The following is a 25,655-nucleotide window of genomic DNA, read 5'->3' as shown; positions in this document are numbered from 1 at the left end:
GAGCAGTGCTACAATTGACTTCAGTGCCAGCAGCAATAGAGGAGGGGGAGGGGGTAGGGTGCGGGATCATTCAGGTTTCCACATTCTTATTATTATCCATTAGGCCCAGGTGAAAGTTCATGTCAGGCAATGGCAAAGTCAGACTCAGCTGTGATGGAACAGCCTACCAATATTTAATATCAAGGCTCACATCATGACAACAATTTCAGTGAATCGTCATCACTACTGTAATGATATTGATTGTTGTACAAAACAACATCTATTAGGATGAAGCATAGAAGGTCACAGCACAGAAAAAGGCTGTTCAGCTCAATGTGACTGCCAAATATTTGCTCAAGCAATTCAAGTGTAATCCCACTGCACTGCTGTCTCCCCATAGCCCTATATCTCCATGTCCTTCAAATATTTAGCCAATATTCCCTTAAAAGATGCACTAATCTCTGTCCCATTGAACCCTTTGCTTAAGCATTCTTAGCTCCAACTGTCCTCTGAGCAAAAAATAATCTCCTAATTCTCCTAATGGCAATTTTGAACTGCAGGCCCCCTCATCCTGATAGCCAACTATAAGAAATAGCCTTTCCCTATTAAAACATTTTGCATATTTATAAACGCATATTAAATAGCCTCCGAGCCTTCTCAGCCCCAGTGTCTCAAATCTCTCCTCATAACTGTAGTTTCTCACCCCTGTTATCATCCTAGCTCCTATGGCCTCAATGTCCTTTCTATTATAGGCTATCTAAAACTACATTCTTACCCTAAAGGTGGTTAATCAATGTCTTTTACAAATGTATCAATACTTCTTTAGCCTGTGCCCCTATTTGTAAAATCCAAATGGCTGTTGACCTTTTTCATGTCATATATCTGCCTATATTCTTACTTGCAAAAAATTATGGATTTGAAACTTTAAGTCAATCTTATCCACATCCACACCCTTCAGCATCTTTCCATTATGTTTATACCTCAATTCCACACTTTTCTTCCCAAATGTATCACAAACTCCTACACATAAAATACACTGCCTAGGTCCAACTCATAAATACACGAAGAAGAAAAATGGACCCAGCACTAACTCTAGAGTATGCCACTTTCAAACCTTCTCCAATCTGAACAATACCCTGCCTGGGAGTGTGGTGGAGGCAAGGTCAATTGAGGCTTTCAAAAGGGAACTAGATCATTATCTGAAAAGGAAAAATTTGCAGAGCTTCAGAGGAAAGGCAGGGCAGTGGCATTAGATGAATTACTACTTCAGATAGCCAGCACCGACATGATGGGTTGAATGGCCTCCTTCTTTGCTGTAACCATTCTATGATTCTATATTCATATATCCTACCCCTTTATTTCCTGAGTATAGTACCACAGAAAATTGTTTCATTGTTACCCATAGATTACAACTGCTGTGTTGTTAAACAGGTAGATAGCAGAAAATGTGATCTGGCAAATGCTCTTAAGAAGCGGTAATCTAGAGTTACGTGTTTTTAATATTTAAACAATGTTGCCCCTACTCCTTTTATGAATCTATCAACTTTTCACTGTTATCAAAATAACAAACATGCTATGTTGATTCAAACGGGCTTATTCTCAATACTATTCACTTGCACACAATGTAGAAGGAAGTTTTTTGCAATAACCCGGCACTTCCTATGAACCAAAATTGACCTAATGCACAAAATGGCTGGATAGTATTTCCAGAAAATGGACCAGAACCCTTAGCCTTAGGGGCACACAGGGAAAAAGCAAAAATACCTAAAATGTGATGCAGATCTCTTTAAACCAACAAAAATGCCACATAAGTAAATTATGTAGCTCAGGCAGAAATCCATAAGTAAGGTTTCATGGAATCATAAAATGATACAACACTGAAGAGGCCATTCAGTCAATGCCTGTGACTGCTCTTTGGTAGAGTTATCCAATTAAACCCCTGCTATTTCCCCATAGCCCTGCATTTTTTCCCCTTTTGAATGTTTATCCAATTCTCTTTTGCATGCTGCTATTGAATCTGCTTCCAACACCTTTTCAGGCAGTGCACTGCAGATAACAACAACTCATTGTGTAAAAAAAAGTTTCCTCATGTCACCTTTGGTTCTTTTGCCAATTACCTTAAATCTGTGTCCTCTGGTTACCAACACTTCTGCCTTTGCAAGCAGTTTTCCTTCATTTTTCCTATCGAAATCGTGTAAATATCAAAAGTTTATATGAAATAAAATTATACAGAAGCAGTAGTAACAATTGTTACAATATCAGGCAATGCTACAAATTCCTATAAAAATAAATTATATTAGTTTCATATGACTTGTAACAGGATGGATTCACAAACTCTTCCCTGCAATGAACTGAAGACTGTAAATTTCCTTCCATCGCCACCAGATTCAATTTTCTGAGAAATACAATTAAATTGTATTATACTAGTTAGGGAGGTACAGTCTAAGAAATTCCAGAAACCATCCACCAAACCAGTGTAGATGTTGCTATTTGCAACAGGACAATCAGGCAGTGATTCAAGAAGAGAAATACAAATACCAAAAACTTATCTAATGAAAGTTTGTATCTGCCTGGGCTAGAAAGGGTCCTCATCTCTGAGGTGTACTCCATGATAATGTGATATAAACTGAATGTTCTATTATAGATCAGCTGAAGGAATTTGACACAATGTTGCAAAAATAAATCAAGGCTCCTATGAAAAGAGAAACTGAATTTTGGAACTCTGAAATGCATGTGTCAGTCAGTGTATGAAAGAGAAAGAAGGCATAGAATGTTTCAGTTGTAGACCTTTCATTTGTACATAGGATGAATAAATTACAATGTCAGATTGTTTTGTGTAGAATAAAATCAGTAGTGGGTACTGATTTTTTTCCAAAGAGGACACTTTCTAAAGTAATATTGAGACAAAGGAAAGCCTCTGATAGATGCACTACAATCTTCCCATGGCTTCCCAGTTCCTTAATTCGCAATCTATTGCCTTGAAATTAGCCTCTTTACATATTTACATGTTAATATTTGATCTATTTGTCTGCAATTCCATTTAACTTCAACAGTTTAAATTTTATGCAAAGTAATTTCACACAAATATTAAGCATTTGTGTACTAATACCCAAAAAGTTTATTCTCAAGGCATATGACTATTGGTTGTTACATCAGCATGTGGCCCCTTAAATATTCTTACTGGTGTTACTTTCAAACTTTTAATTAAATTCTTAAAAGGCTCAATCAAAGATTGTATTAATTGGCAATCCATCAGATCAATTTAGTAAACTATCGGCAACTCCGTCTGCTTCACAAACTGAGATTTTTATTGAGTTATCAGTCACCTTGTTTCTCAGAATTGTTAAGAAATATCAGGTTAATCCTAACTAAAAACATCACTGGTGGTTATGGCATGCATTTAACATCAGATAAGACTGACAGTTCTACAGAAAGCACTATTTTGCCTTGCTCTCCTCTGCTAAAAACATTCACTGCTCCAGGATCACCTGAAGAGATATGCTCCAGCTTCTTTGTCTCATTACCAACAGTCTCCTTAAACTGAGGCCAAATTCCCCATGTACGCATAAGACCATAAGAAATAAGAGCTGTAGTAGGCCATTTGGCTCCTGGAGCCTGCTCCGGCATTCAGTAAGATCATGGCTATCTCACTGTGGCCTTTCCTGCCTGCCCATCATCCTCCCCCCACCCCCCCACCACTTTAACCCTTGACTCCCTTGTTGATCAAGAATTGGGTAACTCAGCTTGATTATATTCAATGCCCAGACTCTACTGCTCTCTTAGGTAGAGAATTCCAAAGATTAATGACCCGCTGAGAGAAGAAAGTCCTCATCTCCACCTTAAATGGGAGACCCCTTATTTTTAATATGAAAGCAAAATACTGCGGATGCTGGAAATCTGAAACAAAAACAGAAAATGCTGGAAAAACTCAGCAGGTCTGGCAGCATCTGTGGAGAGAGAAACAGAGTTAACGTTTCGAGTCCATATGACTTCTTCAGACTGAAGAAGAGTCATATAGACTCAAAACGTTAACTCTGTTGCTCTCTCCACAGATGCTGCTAGACCTGCTGAATTTTTCCAGCATTTTCTGTTTTTGTCCCTTATTTTAAAACTGTGTCCCCTAGTTCTAGATTCCTCCAGGAGGGGAAACATAATCTCAGCATATACCCTGTCAAGCCCTCTCAGAATCTTATATTTTTCAATATGAATCACTTCTAATGCTTTTAAACTCCAATGAGTATAGGCCCAACCTGTTCAAACTTCCCTCAAAAGACAACCCCTTCCTCCCAGGAATCAACCCAGTGAACCTTCTCTGAACTGCCTCCATTGCAAGTATATCCCTCCTGAAAAAAGGAGACCAAAAATCTACACAGTACTCCAGGTGTGGCCTCACCAATGCCCTGTACATTTGTAACAAGACTTCTCTACTTTTATATTCCATCTGATTTGCCTTCCTAATTACATGTCGGTGTTGCATGCTAACTTTGCGATTCAGACACAAGGACTTCCAGATCCACCTGTACCACATCATTCTGCGGTCTCTGTCCATTTCAATAATATCTTGCATTTCTATTCTTTTCACCAAAATAGGCAACCTTACATTTTCCCAAATTATACTCCATCTGCCAAATTTGTGCCAACTCACTTTATTTGTAATGTCAGCAAATTTGGCCAGGTTTCAAATGAGTTCACAGCACCTCAGAAGAGTCATGAACCATAGTCTGCATGAGGGGACCTTTTAAAAGCTAAGTTCAAAAGGTCCATCTTATGCGCCCATGCCAAAGTATGCCCTACCCCCACCCTCCCCTATGGCCCCTCATGCTCAACATGCAAAGGTATGTCCCCCACCCACCCCCTATGGCCCCTCATGCCAAGGGAAGGACACCCAAACAATCCCAATGGCCCATGTTGCCCATCCCCTCACCCCATGCAAAGCAATGGCATTTCCCTGCCCATTCACCCATGACACACTATATAAAACCAATGAACCTTATGGTGACAGTAGGTATGGCTCCAACCAGTGGAGAGTTTTCCCCTCATTCCCATTGACTTCAGTTTTTCTAGGACTCTGTGATGTCATACTCAATAAAAGTCTGTCCACCATCTACAAGGCACAAGTCAGGAGTGTGATGGAATACTTTCCACTTGCCTGGATGAGTGCTGCTCCCACAACACTCGAGAAGCTTGACACCATCCAGAACAAAACAGCCCGCTTGATTGGCACCCCTTCCAAAAACAATCACTCCCTCCACCACCGACGCAAATTGTAGCAGTGTGTGCCATCTACAAATCGCACAGCAAGAGCTCACATAGGTTCCTTAGACATCACCTTCCGAACCCGCGACCACTACCATCTAGAAGGAAAAGGGCAGCAGATACATGGGAACATTTGCAAGTTCCCCTCCAAGCCACTCACCATCCTGACTGGGAAATATATCACCGTTCCTTCACTGTTGGTGGGTCAAAATCCTGGCACTCCCTCCCTAACAGCTCTGTGGATCTACCTACACTACATGGACTGCAGTGGTTCAAGAAGGCAGCTCACCACCACCTTCTCAAGGGCAGTTAAAGAATTAGGGATTGGCAATAAATGCTGGCCTGGCCAGCAATACCCACATCCCATGAATGAATTAAAAAAAGCTGCCTTGATGTCAACGACAGTTACTGTACACCTTACCTCTTGACTTAAGCTCTTTTGTCCCAGTTTGGGCCAAGGCTGGAATGAGGTCACGAGCGAGCGGTACTGGCAGAACCCAAACTGAGGGTCAGTGAACAGATATTGCTGAGTAAGTGCCCGACAACACCTTCCATTGCTTTACTGATGATTGAGAGTAGACTGATGGGGCGCTAATTGGCTGGTTGGATTTGTCAAGCTTTACATAAGAACATAAGAAATAGGAGCAGGAGTGGACAATATGCTCCATCAAGCCAGCTCCACCATTGAATACTATCAAGGCTGATCTTGGGCTTCAACTCCACTTTCCCGCCTGTTCCCCATATCCCATAATTCCCCGAGACCAGAAATCTGTCTATCCCAACCTTAAATGTATTCAACAGTGGAGCATCCACACCGTCTGGGGTAGAGAATTCCAAAGATTCACAACCCGTTGAGTGAAGAAATTTCACCTCATCTCAGTCCTAAATGATTGGCCCCTTATCCTGAGACTGTGCCCCCATGTTTTAGATTCCCCAACCAACAGAAACAATCTCTCAGCATCTACCCTATCGAGCCCTTTCAGAATTTTGTAGGTTGTAATGAGATCACCCCTCATTCTTTTAAACTCCAGAGAATGTAAGCCCAAGTCTCTTTGAACATCAACACTTAAAAGTTTCTGACCTTTTAAAAATATTGTGCTTTTTTATTCTTACGACCAAAGTGACAGCAATACCTGGGCAATTTTCCACATTGCTGGGTAGATGCCAGTGTTTTAGCTGTACTGGAACAGCTTGGCTAGGGGTATGGATAGTCATGGAGCACAGGTCTTCAGTATTATTGCTAGAATGTTGTCAGGGCCCATAGCCTTTACAGTATCCAGTGTCTTCAGCCGTTTCTTGATATCATGTGGAGTGAATCAAATTGGCTGAAGACTGACATCTGTGATGCTGGGGATCTCAGGAGGAAACCGAGATGGATCATCCACTTGGCACTTCTGGCTGAAGATGGTTGCAAATGCTTCAGCCTTGTCTCTTGCCTAGACCCACAATGGAGCCAGCCAGGTCAGGAGTGAGGGTGCGGACTCGCGACCTGAACCAGCCCACACCCTTTAAAAAGCCCTGTTAAAAACTGGAAACCCCAGGTACAGGGCCAGGAATCCCGGAATCGGGTCGTGGCTGCCAGTTTTAAGGGCTTCCTTGCCATCCCGACTCAGTGATAACCCAGGCCAGCATCTCACCTGGGTAGCATTGACTGGCATTAACAGCAGCTGTACTAATCATGCAAAATTAAAATGTAACATGAGTGGAATCTGATGAGCAAATTAAATATTTTTAGGTCTTGTATATTACCCCTTTGAGGTAGCTGAGTCATACAAAGTCTCAGGTTAATAATATCCAGACTTGGCTAAACATAATTTTTCCTGCAACTGTGAAATCTACCAAATCTTTGTGTCCAATTCTGTGAGCAGTTCTATAATAACACTTCTTATAAATATACCAGTTTGGTCCAGTCAGTATAGCATGCAAATGCATATATCTGTTGAAAATTTTACAAAGATGACTGGAAATATATTCATTTTTGACAGTCATTTTGCTAACTTAATTTTGACTCCTTTACAGTGCTTTTTTAGCTTATCAGACATTTTCTTTGCCATGTGGGAACTGTATCATATTTTGAAAATCAACGTGTCAGGCAAAGCATTAATTTCTCAGTCAACCCATGAATTTTGTGGTGATGTATTTAATGCTTTAATTTTTAATAGTATATACTCTTTCTTTCCCCTTCTTTGTAACACAGCTCGCCTACACTGATGCCACGCAAAACAAAGGAACACTGTCCATATTTGGGAGCGTTGGAGAAAACGGCCGTGCCATGACCCCTGACTACCTGTGGTCACTGCACGCTGTACCAGGTGTCAGACATGGTACCAGAGTGGCTGATGGTGCACCAGACTTTTCATAAAAAACTGAATACTCCTTCAGTGCCTTATGGAACATAATGGAGAATCACAACAATGCAACTCATCATTCTGAATCACAATAAGAGTCTAGCTTGCTTGAAAATACAGGACAGAGTTTAAAAAAAAGAATCAAGCTTCTCTGTGAAATTATATACTGGAATAAAATCAATTTAGTTCAGCAAAAAGCCATCATTTGATAACACAACTATTGCAGAGAAAAGGTTTCATGTATAAAATGTCTGAACAATAATATTGGAATTTATTACTTTGAGTGCCAGTTTAGTCTCCTTGCACCGAAATGAAAATTTGGAAAAGCACTCAAAAGAAATATGCAATATAAAATAGTGTCTAAAAACAGTTCCTTTAATGACTGATTGACTAATCAAAATAATGGCAGTTTTAAAAATTAGATATTTCTTGCAAGATACAGAGGCAAAATTCTTACATGATATCTTTTCTGTGAGAGAAAAAAACATAATTGTAAGTTTTTTTTAAATAAAATCCAGGCTGTTCAGTGAAGACCGACATACTAATTACCTCTGTTAATATTACAAGATGGGGATTCAGTGGGTTAACATCCAATCTGTGAGGAAGTGAAGAAGGCGGCTGTCAAGATGGCAAAAAGAATGTGAACAATCATGTACAATGAAATGGCCTACTTTTATATAGGAGCATATGTGTTTAACCTTTTCCTCCCTGAATATTTTCAAGTGTCTGATCACTGAGAAGATTTAACTTGAATTGAGAGTGACCTGATCAATTGAGAAAGGGTTAATCAGTGTTCCACAAATAAAGTATCTATAGGAAAAAATGATTTTTTTAAAGGATTATATGAACAGAACCAATGTAGATTTATCAACTTGTGTCAGTTTTCAGGAGTGATCGACTTCACAGAGGTGAAGGATTTGAGTTCTTTTCATTCTTTTTAAACTTGCATGTAAGACAGTGATTGCCTACACTTCCCGCTATTAACTTCAAGCTATAGAAGTTAAGCTGTAGTCACTTAAAGATTTTTTTGTTCAAACTGCACATCAGCAAACACAGAAATGTTAACAAGCAAAATAGCAAATATTTAAAGCATAAAGATGCATGAGTGGACATCGTTTACTGAGTCTCAGTAATAAGGTGTTGTAAAAGAAAGGAATTTTAATACATTTTGTAAATAAACTGTATAGAAAAAAAAAGGAGTCTGCAAATGTCTGACCGAATCACTGTGTATGCCTCTGATTTTTTTTTCTTAACAGCTTTTTATGGTTGGGTAATTTCGTTTTTTGATGCAGTGAGGCCTGACACTTCCAAGTGTTTTTGCCCTTTACCAGTATGTAATCAACTGCAGTTACAAAAGCCTCCCTCCTCCAGTTACACTTAATACTGTAAAACTGCCCTGACTCCTTTATGTCAATGTCATCACAATGTGGATGTATGATTCTGGTGTCAGGATATAGAGCTAATTTTAATAAGATAAATCCAGAGAGCATGTCCCTTGCATTTGCTGCCTGTTCTGTATAAAAGTGTATCCTATTCTGAATTTAAAAGAATAGTTTTGACCTGTAATGTAAAGATAAAAGCATCTACTGTATTTATTGCTGACACTTGACCTGATTGGCCTCAGTACTGAAAGCATTTCTGTAATGTGCATCATTACGCATGAAATGGAGACTGGTAATAGTTGTAATATCTCACCTATTTGGGTGAAATGTCACAGAATGTTATACATGTCACAAAAAATTTTCAGATGCAGTAATATACGGCTGAATTTTTGCCACAGAGACAGGAAACAGGAGTTGGGTCTGCTTTTAGGTCAGCAATCTGTCTCCGGTGGGAAATTAGTTAAACTTAAGATTTTCAAGGGGGCGGGGGGGTGAGCCCTTAATTAATATGGAGACAGGTTCCTTAACCGCTTAGCCTTGATGGGGGCAGGAATGGAGATGGGTCAGGTGAAGCGTGGGATTCATTTAGGCACCCTATGGCAGCCTTCACTGAGGCTGCCGATTGCCTTGAGGGAGAGATCTACAGTTTATGCCAAAGCCTTCCACAGTACCATAGGGAAGCGAGATGACACAGGGAAGCTGGAGGCCTGGCACCGGGGGCAGGGCAAACCTTTGCTTCATCGATGTCAACCTAGATCTAATACTGGAGGCCGTGAGGGAGAGGAAGGGGGTCCTCTCCTGGGCGGGCAGCAGGAGGAGGACAACTCATCATGCAGCAGGAGTATCTCTCTGTTCAGCATAATATCTCTCTGCCTCCTCTTCCTCCTCCTCTCTCACCCCCTGCTCATCCCATCCCAGAGCCTCATTGTACCCAAGGTCCACACTTCCCTGGAAGGCCATGTGACAGAGAACGCAGCAGACCACCACAATGAGCAAGAGAGCCTTGCAGGAGGGTATTGGGCACCACCAAACTGATCCAGGCATGAGAATCACATCTTCAGAAGCCCGATGGCATGCTCAATGGTTTTGCTACTGACCAGGTGGCGCTGGCTCTATTGCCTCCATGCCTTTGTCTGCAGCTCCTGTAGACGGTTCAGTATCCCTTGTCCTCTAGGATCCATCCACGCACTTTGTGGGTTGGAGTGAGGCAGCCTTGACTGGCGGGGGATGAAAGAGTCATGGCAGCTGCCAGGAAAGCCAGCCTACACCTGGTGGAAGCTCTGCTGTGATCAAAGGACAGTTGGACATAGAGGGAGTGGCAGCCCTGCCTATTTATGGAGCTCACTGGCTGGTCCCTGGGTGCCTGGATGGCCACATGGGTGCAATGGTAGCCACGATGATGCCTTGCATCTGGGGGGGAATTCAGCAATGGAGGCAGAATCCACTGCATTCAAGATCATAACAACTCACTGAATAAAGAGAAAGTAATGTTTCCTCATGTGGTCTCTGGTTTTTGCCAATCTACATGACAAAATATACATGGGTTGACTGGTGTGTGTCTTCTCTAACTTGTGCATCACCCAGGCCTACAGCACAGGGACATGGCGAGGCCTTGCCCAGATTAACATAAACGTGAGACCATGGCATCCGGTAACTATAAACTATTTTTTTTGGAAAAGGGAAGGAAGTAAAGTGAGAAAGTAAAGAGAAATCGAAAAGTATATGAAGTTAAAAAAAAAGGACCTTTTGGAGCAGAAATTGGGCACAGGCTTGTGTTGCTGTGAGTTGGGAGTTATGTCACCTTGACAGGCATTCTTTTTAATTCTGTTGTATTTTCAGCAAGAAATCACAGATTGACTACATTTTATTCTGGCTCTGTTTACAACCTAATCCCTTTATTAACATAACATCTACATAACTCTCAAACAAAATCCCAGAATGGTAGCAGCACTCCATCTCAACAAAATAGCGAATAAGTGCACTGCCCTTTCACTACTCAGAACAAGGTTCAAATCCGTTACACACTATTTGGGTGAAAATTTCCAATTTGGCTGCAGAGATTGTAAGTGATAAGAGTCTCGTTAACCTCAATCTACTTCTAATGAGGGTGAATCCACGGAACAAGCCTATCCATAAATTTGCATTAAGTAGGATCATATATTCATCTCATTCAAAGGGCCCCAGGATGACTAGTGTTCTAATGAAATTGGGATTAAGAAACACTGTTAAAGCAGAGGAAAATGATCCTATGCCTGCATCTAACTAACAGGGCATCTGCCCTGGAGATGCTGAATGTTGACAACAGGTCAATCATCTCCATCCCACAGCACTAACATCTCTTATCTTCAATATGGAAAAATCACTAAAAAGTATCATTAAAGCTTTTTATGACAAATTAACAAATATTGCAAATGAAGAAATATTATACCTCACTGCACTTTTCACTTCTTCTGTTTTATGGCTGCCACCACAAATAGGCAATAAGTATATGGATTGAATGATCCAAGGATCATATTTTCAAAGCTTCTATGAGCGTTTATAGAATCAGTGGTGATGAGTAGTCTAGTAATTCAGTCAGTCGGTGGTAATGGAATGATAAACACTGTCCTTAAAGTACAATGTATAAAATCTTTATTGTGCACAGACACAAACTCAGCTTTGTTCTGATACAGGCTGTGACAGCATCACAGTTCTACACAATAATAAGGCTCAATACTGCTGCCCTGAGTAGCTGTTTTTGTAATGGGGATCTTAGCTGACACACCAATGTCCCCTTAAAATTAAATCAGTTAATATTTTGAAACACACATTTTGTGAAAATCTGAAATAAGCAAATTTGTGCTAGCTTTGCCATGTCACTTTTGCTGTAGGGATGGAATTTAATCCAGGCAACAGGGGTCTCACTCACCAGTTGGAGAACTGGCAAAAGCCCCATGCCATGTCCTTTGGGGAAGGCTCACCACATTAAATGTCAGTCAGACACTTGAGTGGCCAGTGGTGAGACTTCCCCTGGGTCAAGGACTTGGAGGGCAGAAATCCCACCCCACTCCCCAAGAGCTGCTAGCCAATCAGAGGCCAGCAGCTCCTCATTGCTGTCAACGGCACTAGCTGCCTGAAATGCACCCAACAGAGGCCCATGATCAGCAAGTGACCCAGGCCACAGGTGAGTGAGAATGGGATGGGAATAGCTGGCTTTGGAAGGGGTGAGTTTGAAAGAAAGGGCAGAGGGATGGCTCTCAGTGGGCCCCTCCTTCTGGATGCCGGGTCACTCAATCAGGCCCACTTATGGTCCTCAATTTGTGTCAGGGCGGGAAGACTGTCCAAGAGCCTTCCTGTCCCAGATTTAACTGAGACAAAGGCAGGAAGGCAGCGGGTTCCCATTTGGTACCTCTCACCCAATTAAATGTCACCCGGCCTCCAAATTTGCCCCAGGGGAGGGCATTAAATTCCACCCTTAGTGTTACAATTGCAAGGGAGACCGATAACTTTTTCAAATAAAGGAATCCCCATACGATACTAACAAAAATAATCATGGGACAAGATTTCATTATTTAAAACTTTTACTGTAATAATCAAACTAAAATCAGTATAATTCAAACATTGACTAACAGGCAAATAATACTCGAATTATAATAATATATTTCACTTTAAATCAATTCCACAAACACTACTAGCACACACATGGCATCATGAGCAGTCCCAAAGTTCCTCCCAGCTTTCCAGTAAAGCTCCACTACTCCTCACCATGCTGGTGGAATCTTCCAAGGGCCCTCACTAACCACTCCACTCTGTCCAAGTTTTCTGGATACAATTATCATCAGCAAGGCACACTTTGATGAACCCTCTGTCCCTCCAGTCACCTCAATTCCGGCAGCACAAATACCCAGATACTCCTTTGTCTGATTCCTTGAATAAATCCCATTAAAGTCTGGTCGGCTCTGGCAAAACTGCACTTTCCACAGAGAGATTTGCTTCTTCTCCCAGTCCTCTTTTCTGCTAAACAGAAAATACCTTTTCTTGGGGGAGTTTTATTTCTTCCACCACAAGAGTTTCTGTGAGAGTGTCTTTGTTTACTGCCCACGACCCAAGCTATAAAGTACCTCTCGGTTACTTGTCCATTTACTTTTTCCCCTTCTCAACACTCAAGTCCACAGCAATCTGAGTCAAATGAGTACTCCTCAGAAGTGATCTCAAGCTGGTAATTCTCATTATAAATTCCTTTTCCAGAACTTAATTTCACCCCAGGTTTAAAGGGACCTTCAGAAAAAGAAAATACAGGTTTTTTATAAAGTACAAGCTTCGTCAAGCAGTCATTCCTATTGAATGTAAATTAAGTTCTAATCAGATTTTTTTCCCTGTGACATTATATGATATAGATTAGGATTCCAATAAATTAAACTTTGATATATTTGGTGCATTTCATAAGATCAAAGGGTATGTGTTTCCCAGAGAGTTGAGTACGTCTAGCATCACAGCAGCCTATGAGAATCACATTAGATTATACAATAATGGGCATTTTATTATTGTATTATATAGGAAATAGACAGACTCTGTCATTGGCACCCAGTTTTATAAAATGCCCTTTTACTGTTTAGTACATTTGTTTTTTAGGTGTCTAGGTACAGAGGCAAATATATTATGTCCAAATGTTAATGTCATATGCTAGGATTGACTGCTGAGTTAGCAGGGTAAATCCAAAGTGTGTCAAATCAACCCAGTTCTGAGTTAATAAGGAAACATGAATCCTTAATCTTGATTTTGCTGCAGTTATCTTTCAGTGATATCTCCCATCACAAAGTGGTATTTGTATCTGACTTCTGTCTGCTATGTTCAAATGTGCCTTCACCACAGAGCACCTTGCAGTTGAGAATGACTGTGGCTGGGATGCTAGAACTTGCCATTTACAAAGGGGAAACATAACCTCTGCAGCAAAATCAGAAAAGTTTTGCTAAAAATTAGGTTTTGCAACTATTTATTTTTGCACCTGTTGAAAAGAGAAATGGTTGAAATTATACTGAGGAATGATAATCAGGCTGACTTTCCCTAAAGGGGTTTCGTGGAGCAATCAGGCATCTACCTGATGAGTCTGAACCTTGCACCTTTCTGCCAGTTGGGCCTCAAATAAATTTCGTTGGTAGGCTGCCCACGTTTTCCAGCAGTAATGGGCAGCCCACCTGAAGGGCATGATTCCTAGTGAGCTCTATGCTTATTTAGAGTGAATTAAACAAGGTGTAATTCTGGTCAGTGGGAGGATTCTGCACTCCCAAATATCTCAGGTAGAAACCGCTGGCTTCTCTGATCCAGAAGTAGGGCAGGTGAGGGCATGTAGGCCCTGTTTCCCTCAGATGACTGAATTTTTTTATTCTTTCATGGGATGTGGGTGTCATTGGCTAGGCCAGCATTTATTGCCCATCCCTAATTGCCCTTGTGAAGGTGGTGGTGAGCTGCCTTATTGAACTGCTGCAGTGCCTGTGGTGTAGGTGCCTGAAGAGATCCCCAAGCAAATGCTGCAGCAGGCCTAGAATAAGGTAGCAAGCAATGTCAATGTCCCCACCCAACGTGGGTTCAGTACCAAAAATGCTTCAAACACCTGACCTGGAGAGCAGGGATGAGCATGTGGGCTTCCTAGCTCTATCTTGTCCATTATATCAGGCCACATCACCACCCACCCCTTCCCTCAGCACCCTAAACACTTCCCTCCCTGCACCAAATACTTCACCAACCACAAGTGGCTCTGTACCAAAGCTCCTTTTCAATCCAATCACACACTCACCTGCTTTTGCCCTTATATCAGTCATGAACAGCATTCTGCTTTTGCCTGGCTGCAACTGCTAAGCATTTAATTCCTCTACTGCCTGCTTCCCAATTTCACAGCGAGCCACTTTCTTCAACATGACCAGCTCCCCATCCTACTCACAACTTGCTGTTCTACACCTCAACATGGGCACTATATGAAGCTGACCCAGACACTTGCACAACCCCGCACAACAGTCACTCATTAATTCTCTCCCTCTTTTTCTTCAGGAGCAGGTGGTTCACAATATACAGAAGAAGACCAGAATCCGAGGATCAGCCTCTATCCAAACCCTCACCCAGATGCAGGAGGGGTATACGGACATCATTGTGACAAGGATCAATGCTGGTAGTGAGGCTCGATGCCATACTCAGCTGGGTGTCTGCCTATCATTTGCACCTTTCCTCATTCAGACAGAATGCCAACCTGATGCTGCATTATCCTGTCAATCATCTGCTACTCCCTAGTCTTCACATGCCATGCTAACCCTGGCCTCTCCAGTTATTCTAGGTTCATCTAAAGACCTGGAGCGTGCAGAACAACACTCACAGGAAGGCAATCCTGAAGAAGCACTGGCATTCATTCATTCCTGTCAAGCACCAAGTCAGAAATTGGCACTCTGGGTGGAATAGATAACAAGCTACACAGGTCTGCACTCACACAGCACAAAAGAATAGGGGAAGGGACTTGTAGAAAGAACATTCCATGAGATGGCTCAGTTCCTGGCTTTGATGAAGATGAAAGAAATGCTGACTTTAGGGGCCAAGTTGAGAAAACTGTTTTCTGCACAAATGGAACTGCAGAAGATATTGGACAGCTTGCAGTTCATGTCTGAGAATATGGAGGAGTCTGTTTCCAGCTCATATGGCATTCTGGCCCAGGGCTTTAGCACTCTGCAATCTACCATGGAGTGTGTGACCAACTCTTTAGATGCTATGGCTAGGCCCTCTCACTAAAATTCGGTGTCACCAATTCTTGCAGCATTGATTACATTTCAAACTGATGCCATTCAGGTATTGGGTTTCCCTCAGGTTTGAGATGGGGTCAAGTGTTGTGCGAACCACAGGATTCTGACAGCAAAACATCAGTCCAAACATTTTAACACCAGGATCTCAGAAGTAGATCAATTGACAGAATTCATTTATCTCAATTCCAGAACTATAGGCCCATGATTTTAGTTTTGGATATGTATGGGCTTGGAGTAGAACAGTACCAGCCATTGCTACTTTTGAATATCGTCAGTATAGCCAATTCAGTCGGTCTGCTGACCTTTAGTCATAGAGATTTATTACATGAACTACCATGAAGTAGTATTAGGAGCTACCAACTTAAGACTCTGAATCTGCAGTATATTACCTCAGGCACATTCTCTTCCCTCCACCATTACACAAATACACCCACTTCCTGAGTTCACAAGGAAATCATATTTTGTTTTCTGAAAGGGGCAGTTAATACTAAAGTTAATGCTTGAAGAATTATATTAGAGAAAGGGCAGAAACTGCCTAACAGTGAATTCAGAACCTGTCCAAAATACTTCAAAGTAATTTCCATAACTGCCCCTGATGGTGGATCCCCTGCTCTTCTGATGACAGATCTTCAGTTATGTAAAATAGGAGGGAAGACTTAGTGCTTTGAATTGATAAAAGAGGTAATGATCAGAATTGTTTTTGGATGCCCTGTTGCCCTTCACCACTTCCAGTGCACACTAAATGAACACCAGACTGGCATTCATTGGCAATCCAAATCAGTCATCTTAGTATTACAATATTTTTATATTTAAAGGAAACCATTTGTGCTGTAGATTTAGTGTCACTGCCTTTTGTGTTTGAGAATTTAATTTTTTCTCCTATATTTATTGACAGATTTGATTCATCTAATTCATATGTATGTGGGTTATGAAGAACTCTATTGATTCTGAACTTGAATCAAGATCCTTTTAGTCATGTGAAACACTTGCTAAGTGAGTTACTATCTATTCAATTTTTTTGAATTATTTTACAGACATCTACAAGTAAAATTAGTGAATTACCCAGGACTTGAACAAATTAATTAGACCCAGCCAACCATAGAAATAATGCTCCTGTGGGATCCCGCATCACTGCAGACTGACCTCATTTCCACAGTACACTCAATACAAGGACAAACTCATTATCATAAATTACACTTCACAGGAGGTTTGCATTTTATTAAAAGCTCTTCATCCTAGCTTTGACATTCACTGCTTAAGCATGAAGCGATAAAAATCAGCCTCACTATTGCTTTCTCATAGCTGCTGCAGTAGATGTCTAGGGCTTTAATCCCTTTAAGGCTAAAGCCTGGAAATCTGATTGTAGTGTGCATTCTCATTACAAGTCAAAAGTTCATCATCCGCCATATTGGTAAATATATCCAGGGCCCGCATCTGAAGCATGTGTGACGCCCTCTTCATGTGCAAATAAAGGCTTCAAGCCAAGCTGCTTGAAGATCCATGCCTAAAATTCGGTTGCTCTGAAAACAGTTAGCAGCATGCTCACTGTATTCAAGAAAACCAGGTCCACATTTTGTCCAAATTGGGTATTTAAAGGGACCACTGCAAGTGCAGTGCTTAAAAAATACTGCCTGAGTGTGGAATCGGGAGGTGCAGGAGGGCGCCTCCCGGCTCCACTCTAAAATCCCAAGATGTAGCCAGTTACCCCTCACCAGCCAAACTCCTTTCTGCCCTCAATAACCTGCACTCATCAAGGTCAAGAATTTATCAGAGTTGGGTATTATAGGGATAATGCAGAAAATAATCCTGAGCTACATGAAAATCCTCTTGTGAAACCAGGGCTGGGATTTTCTGGTCGCGCCGTGGCGGGACCCATCGCGGGCGATGCAGCAGCCATTGACGTCCATTGACGTTCAGTGGGACTGGGCGACCCCAGCGGCGGGCGAGGCTGGAAAATCCCATCCCAGGTTTCTGTAACCTCCAGTGAAACATTCTGGTATCAAAGCCATGAGTTTTAAAGCTCTATATCAATGGCTGAACAGTGGTAGGAAACAGACAATTCTGAATACATAAATCTTAATAAGCAATTGATTCTTTCCAAAAGTACTCTGCCTTCCACTTCAAAAGACTTCAAAGTGACATCAGGGAAGAGTAGAAAAAGGTTGAAGCCTAAGGCGTCATAACTATATCCACGAAGCATTTACGAACAAGTAGATGAATTAATAGCTCAGATAGAAATTAATGGATTTGATCTAATCGTCATTACACATATTTGGTTGCAAAATGACCAAGCTTGGGGACTGAATATTCCAGCGTACTTCATTTTTAGAAGAGTTTGATAAAATGGGAAAAGAGGAGTGATGAGAGTAAACCTGATAATAAAGAGATTGGATGAAAACAGTAGAGAAAAATGATCTTAGCTCAGAAAATCAAGATGTAGAATCAGTTTGAGTGAAGCTAAGGAACAACAAGAGGCAAAAAAACACTGGTAGGAGGTTTTATAGACCCTCTAACACTAGCCATTGTGTAGTATGGCATATCAGGAAGCTAGGGGCGAATGAAACAAGGGCAAGGCGATAATCTTGAGGGACTTTAATCTTCATATAGACTGGGCAAACCAAAATTGTGTGGAGAACGAGTTCAAGGAATGTATACAAGGTAAGTATCTAGATTAGTATGTCGAGGAACCAAGTAGCAAATGGTTCATTTAGATCATGTATTGTGCAATTAGAAAGGGTTAATTAATAACCCTATAGTAAATGAGCCTTTAGGGAATATAATATAATAAAATTTTATATTGAGTTTGAGAGTGATTTAGTTTGGTTCAAAACTAGACTCTTAAACCTGAACAAAGCAAACCTAAAAGGTGTGAGGGGTAAATTGACTAAGGTAGATTGGGAGACTAGATTAAAAGATACAACAGTAGACAAACAAGGCAAAGAACTAATACATAATTTGCAACAAATATACATTTACTTAATAAATATATTTCCCCAAAGAAAAAGTAATTCAAACATAGATAACAAGAGAAGTTAAAAGATTTTAGCAGCTTAAAGAAAAGGCTTGTAATGTTGCTAAAAGAGTTGTAAACTGGGAGGATTTTAGAATTCAGCAAAGAATGATCAAGAAATTGATAAGGAAAGAGAAAAGAGAATATGAGTAAGCTAGCAAGAGGCATAAAAACAGATGGTAAATATTTCGATAAGTGTGTGTTGCTGGCTAGGTCAGCATTTATTGCCCATCCCTAAGTGCCCTTGTTCAGGGGACATTTAAGAGTCAACCATAATACTGAGAGTCTGGAGTCACATGTAGGCCAGACCAGGTAAGGACAGCAGATTTCCTTCCCTAAAGGGCATTAGTGAACAAGATGGGTTTTTATGACAATCAGCAATGGTTTCATGCTCATCATCAGACTTCTAATTCCAGATTTTTATTGAGTGCAAATTTCACCATCTACCATGGTGGGATTTGAACCCAGGTATCCAGGTCAATACCCTGGGTCACTGGAATACTAACACAATGACAATACCACTATGGTGCCACCTCCCTGACAGGAAGAGGTTAGCAAAGGTAAGTGTGGGAAGTGCAGATTCCTCAGAGATGCAGACAGAAGAAATTATAATAGGAAATAAGGAAATTCTAGAGACACTAAACAATACATTGCTTTTCTAGAAACATAGAAAATAAGTGGAGTAGGTCATAGTTATAGAGTCATAGAGGTCTGCAGCACAGAAAAAGGCCCTTCGGCCCATCAAGTCTGTGCCAGTCAAACAAGTGCCTAACTATTCTATTCCCATTTTCCAGCACTAGGCCCATAGCCTTGTATGCCATGGCATCACAAGTGCACATCCAAATACTTCTTAAATTTTATGAGGGTATCGACCTCTACCACCCTTTCAGGCAGTGACTTCCAAATTCCCACCACCCTCTGGGTGAAAAAATTCTTCCTCACATCCCCTCTAAACCTCCTGCCCCTTACCTTAAATCTATGCCCCCTGGTTATTGATCCCTCCACCAAGAGGAAAAGTTCCTTCCTGTCTACCCTACCTCTGCCCCTCATAATTTTATACACCTCAATCATGTCCTGCCTCAATCTCCTCTACTCCAGGGAAAATAACCCCAGTGTATCCAACCTCTCCTCATAACTAAAACTCTCCAGCCCAGGCAACATCCTGGTAAATCTCCTCTGCATGCTCTGTAGTGCAATCACATCCTTCCTATAATGCGGATTCCAGAACTGCATGCAATACTCAAGCTGTGGCATAACCAGCATTTTATACAGTTCCAGCATAACCTCCCTGCTCTTATATTCAATGCCTCGGCTAATAAAGGCAAGTATCCCATATGCCATCTTAAGGTCATTCAGCCCTTTGCGCCTGCTCCGCCATTCAATGTGATCATGGCTGATCCTCTATCTCAACGACATGCTCCCTTTCTCTCCCCATACCGCTTGATGCCTTTAGAGTCCAGAAATCTATCTATTTCCTTAAATATACTCAATGATTTGGCCTCCACAGCCTTCGGTGGTAGTGAATGCCACAGGTTCACCACCCTCTGAGTGAAGAGGTTTCTCCTCATCTCAGTTCCAAAAGGTCTATCCCATATCCTGAGACTGTGACCCCTTGTTCTAAACACCCCAGCCAGAGGGAACATCATCCCTGCATCCAGTCTGTCCAGACCTGTCAGAATTTTAGAAGTTTCAATGAGATCCACTCTCATTCTTCTAAACTCCAGTGAATAGAGGCCTAGTCGGCTCAATCACTCCGCATATGACAACCCTGTCATCCCAGGAATCAGTCTGGTGAACCTTCACTACACTCCCTCTGTGGCAAGTATATCCTTTCTTAGGTAAGGAGACCAAAACTGCACATAATACTCCAGGTATGGTCTAACCAGGGCCCTATACAGCTGCAGTAAGACATCCTTGCTCCTGTACTCAAGTCCTCTCGCAATGAAAGCCAACATACCATTTGCCTTCTTAACTGCTTGCTGCACCTGTATGCATGCATTCAGTGATTGGTGTACAAGGACACCCAAGTCCCTTTGTACATAAATGGTGATAGATTGGCAAATATTGAAGTAGTACTCTGCCATTCTGTTTTTCCTACCAAAGTGCATAACTTCACACTTATCCACATTATACTGCATCTGCCATGTACTTGCCCACTCACTCAACTTGTCTAAATTACCTTGAAGCCTCTTAACATCTTCATGGAATCACAGAATCTTAACGGCACAGAAGGAGGCCATTCAGCCCATCATGTCTGCACCAACTCTCCAAATGAGCATCTTGACCTAGTGCCATTGCCCTGTCTTTTTCCCATACCCTTGCACATTGTTTCTATTCAAATATTCATCTCATGTCCTCTTGAATGCCTCGATTGAGCCTGCCTCCAACACACTTCCAGGAAGTGCATTCCAGACCCGAACCACTCATGTGAAAAAGATTTTTCTCACGTCACACTTGCTTCTTTTGCAAATCACTTTAAATCTGTGCCCTCTCGTTCTCCCCATCTACTCTGTCCAGCCCTTCATGATTTCAAACATCTCGATCAAATCTCCTCTCAGCCTTCTTCTCTCCAAGGAGAGCAGTCCCAACCTTTCCAATCTATCCTCATAGCTGAAGTTTCTCATCTCTGGAACCGTTCTTGTAAACCTCTTCTGCATTCTCTCCAATGTGTTCACATACTTCCTATAATATCGTGCCCAGAACTGAACACAATATTCCAGCTGATGTCTAACGAGTGTCTTATATAAATTCAGCATAACCTCCTTGCTCTTGTACTCTATTCCCCTATTAATAAAGCCTAGGATACTATATGCTTTATGAACTGCTCTCTCCACCTGTGCTGCGACCTTCAATGATCTATGCACATATACACCCAAGTCTTCCTGCTCCTGCACCCCCTTCAAAATTTCAACCCTTATTTTGTATTGTCTGTCCATGTTCTTCCTACCAAAATGCATCACCTCTCACTTCTCCGCATTGAACTTCATCTGCCACCTATCTGTCCACTCCACCAACTTGTCTATGTCCTCTTGAAGTTTCACACCATCCTCCTCGCGGTTCACAACACTTCCAAGCTTCGTATCATCTGCAAACTTTGAAATTGTCCCCTGCACACCAAGATCTAGATCATTAACATATATCAGGAACAGCAAGGGTCCGAATACCGACCCCTGGGGAACTCCAATACAAACCTTCCTCCAGCCACAAAATATCTATTGACCATTACTCTCTGCTTCCTATTTTTCAGACAATTTTGTATCCACGTTGCTACTGTCCCTTTTATTCCATGAGCAATAGCTTTTCTCACAAGTCTGTTGTGTGGCACTGTATGAAATGCCTTTTAAAAGTCCATGTACACCACATCCACAGCATTACCTTCATCGACCTTTTCTATCTCTTCAAAAAACTCCAGCAAGTTAGTTAAATGCGATTTTCCCTTTAGAAATCCATGCTGGCTCTTCCTTATCAACGCATATTTTTCCATGTGACTACTAATTCTGTCCCAAATAATTGTTTCAAGGATCTTGCCCACCACTAAAGATAAACTGATTGGGTTGTAATTGCTGGGCTTATTCTTACAACCTTTTTTGAACAAGGATGTAATGTTTGCAATTCTCCAGTCATCTGAGTCTAGGGAAGACTGAAAGATTATGGCCAGTGCCCCTGCAATTTCTACTCTCACTTCCTTCAATATCCTTGAATGCATCTCATTCAACCCTTATTTTGTATTGTCTGTCCATGTTCTTCCTACCATGTGCTTTAATTTAGCACACTAAACTCTTATGTGGAACTTTATCAAAAGCTTTCTGAAAATCCAAATATACCACATCCACTTGTTCTCCCTTATCTATTCTGCTAGTTACGTCCTCTAAAAAACTCCAGTAGTTATGTCAAACATGATTTCCCTTTCATAAATCCATGTTTACTTTGTCTAATCCCGTTGATATTTTCTAAATGTCCTGTTATCACATCCTTTATAATAGACTCAAGCATTTTCCCTACAACTGATGTTAGGCTAGCTGATCTGTAATTCCCTGTTTTGTCCCTCCCTCCTTTTTTAAATAGTGGGGTTACATTTGCCATCCTCCAATCTGCCAGGACTGTTCCAGAATCTAAACGGTAGAAAGCACAATAAAAATTCTGGAAAAAATGCAGGACTAAGGATGTAGCGAGGATGAAGAACTTAAAGAAATTCATATTGGTAATAAAATAGTACTGGATAAATTAATGGGAGTAGAAGTCAACAAATCCCCTGGACATGCTAGTCTGCATCCTGTGGTTTTAAAAGAGGCATTACAGAGATAATAGTTGCATTGATTTTGCTCTTTCAGGATTCCCTAGACTTTAGAACAGTTCCCATGGATTGGAAGGTCATGAATGAAACCTAGTTATTCAAAAAAAGGGGAGATAGAGAAAACAGGGAATTATATCCCAGTTAGCCTTACATTTGAAGGGATAATGAAAGAGTTTATTAGGGACCGGGAAAATCATAATGCAATTAGACAGAGTCACAGATTTACAAAAAAGGCAATCATGCTTGCCAAATCTGTTAGAGTTTTTTGAAGCTGTAACTAATAGGGTGCACAAGGGAGAGCATTTGGATTTTCAAAAGGCATTCATTAAGGTCTCACACTAAAGGGCCTGAATTTTTAGCTCAGCGGACGTGATCGGCAGGCTCGGAATCAGTCAGGAAACGGGCCGCCGATCGCGATCTTTCACGCTGGCTGGTCAATTAATGGCCAGCCAGCGTGAAACGCACACTGCCAGGGTTGGGGTGTGACGAGGGCGGGTGATGACATCAACGCGGGCGAGCGCTGAGAGAAAGCTCCCTGAAGGCCTCAGGGAGCTGAAGACCCGAAAACCATCAAATAAAGTTTTAAAAAGCCGGAAAAAAATGTCCAAGCATCAGAATCAGGCACCTGAGAATATAGATGATAAAAATGCTGCCCACAGAATTTTACTTTTATTTTATTTCATAACGGAAACCTCATCCCTCCCTTGGATGGGGTTTCATGAAAAATGTAAAGGCCGCCTGGCCGATTCACCCATCCACCAACCTTAAGGTTGGACTGGCCACGAAAAATCAGAGTCAATAGCTCCATTAATGGGTTTAATTGCCCTCTTAATTGTCGGCGGGTGCTCTTCTGACTTTTGTGCGTGCCCACCGACCGAAATATCGCATGAGCGCGGGATGACGTCGGGACGCTCGCCTGACGTCAACTCGCGTGACTTCACGTCCAATCAGGTTGGGCACTTGCCCACCAGATCAGCATAAAATTCTGCTCAGGGTATCACACAAAATTCAAGTTCAGAGGACCAGGGTAATATATTAGCAAGGACTCAGGATTGGTTAATTGACAGAAAAGAGAGAGCAGGAATAGACGGGTCATTTTCAAATTGGCAGGCTATGACAAGCAAAGTATTGCAAGGAAAAGTGCTTGAGCCTCAGCTATTTACAATCTATATCCATGACTTAGCTGAAGGGATTGAGTGCAGTGTATCCAAGTTTGCTGATGATACAAAGTTAGGTTGGGAAAAAGCTGTTGGGTGCAAAGAAGGTACAATGGGAAACAGACAGGCTAAGTGAGTGGCCAAGAACATGGCAGATGGAATACACCACGGGGACTTGTAAAGGTATGCACTTTGGAAGGAAAAATAGAAAAGCAGCGTATCTGTTAAATGGTGAGAGTTTGGGAAAGGTTGAGGAGTAGCACCAGGCATACCTAAAAATGAGGTGTCAACCTGGCGAAGCTACAACACAGGACCACTAGCGTGCCAAACAGCATAAAGCAGCAAGTGATAGACAGAGCTAAGCGATCCCACAACCAACAGGTCAGATCTAAGCTCTGCAGTCCTGCCACATCCAGTCGTGAATGGTGGTGGACAATTAAACAACTCACTGGAGGAGGAGGCTCCACAAATATTCCCATCTTCAATGAGGGAGCCCAGCACATCAGTGCAAAAGATAAGGCTGAAGCATTTGCTATAATCTTCAGTTAGAAGTGCCGAGTGGATGATCCATCTTGGCCTCCTCTAGAGGCCCCCAGCATCACAGATGCCAGTCTTCAGCCAATTCGATTCACTCCATGTGATTTCAAGAAATGGCTAAAAGCACTGGATAGTGCAGTAGCTATATGCCCTGACAATATTCCAGCAATAGTACTGAAGACTTGTGCTCCAGAACTTGCCGTGCCGTTAGCCAAGCTGTTGTAAAACAGCTACAATACTTGCATCTACCTGGCTCTGTGGAAAATTGCCCAGGTATGTCCTGTACATAAAAAGCAGGGCAAATCCAACCCGGCCAGTTACCGCCCCATCAGTCTATTATCAATCATCAGTAAAGTAATGGAAGGGGTCATCAACAGTGCTATCAAGCAGCACTTGCTTAGCAAGAACTGCTCACTGACGCCCAGTTTGGGTTCTGCCAGAATCTCAGCTCCTGACCTCAATACAGCCTTGGTTCAAACATAGACAAAAGAGTTGAACTCACGAGGTGAAGTGAGAGTGACTGTACTTGATATCAAGGCCACATTTGAATGAGTGTGGCATCCAGAGACCCGAGCAAAACTGGAGTCAATGGCAATCAGGGGCAAAACTCTCCACTGGTTGGAGTCATATCTAGCACAAAGGAAGGTGGTTGTGGTTGTCGGAAGTCAGTCACCTCAGCTCCAGCACATCACTGCAGGAGTTCCTCAGGGTACTGTCCTTGGCCCAACCATCTTCAGCTGCTTCATTAATGACCTTCCTTCCATCATAAGGTCAGAAGTGGGGATGTTCGCTGATGATTACACAATATTCAGCACCATTTGTGACTCCTCAGGTACTGAAGCAGTCCATGTCCAAATGCTTCAAGACCTGGGCAATATCCAGGCTTGGGCTGACAAGTTGCAAGTAACATTTGTGCCACACAAGTGCCAGG

At 41.8% G+C, this 25,655-nt stretch overlaps 1 protein-coding gene across 5 annotated transcripts in view; it reads left to right on the top strand.

Annotated features, from left to right (window-relative positions):
• The window catches only part of gria3b (glutamate receptor, ionotropic, AMPA 3b), a 472,928-nt gene extending 464,146 nt beyond the window's left edge, over nucleotides 1-8,782 (top strand). For 4 of the 5 annotated variants that reach the window (XM_078547470.1, XM_078547466.1, XM_078547463.1 and 1 more), the window contains one exon: nucleotides 7,433-8,782. In XM_078547470.1, coding sequence (XP_078403596.1) covers nucleotides 7,433-7,597 — 165 coding nt within the window. In that variant the 3' untranslated portion in view covers nucleotides 7,598-8,782. The remainder of the gene's footprint in view (nucleotides 1-7,432) is intronic. The other variant, XM_078547464.1, reaches the window with a different exon arrangement.
• The last annotated feature ends 16,873 nt before the right edge of the window (nucleotides 8,783-25,655 follow it).

Source organism: Cetorhinus maximus, chromosome 8, assembly GCF_964194155.1.
Source record: "Cetorhinus maximus chromosome 8, sCetMax3.hap1.1, whole genome shotgun sequence".
NCBI classification, from domain to species: domain Eukaryota; kingdom Metazoa; phylum Chordata; class Chondrichthyes; order Lamniformes; family Cetorhinidae; genus Cetorhinus; species Cetorhinus maximus.
Note: the sequence above shows the minus strand (reverse complement) of the source record. Positions and strands in the feature narration are given on the sequence as shown.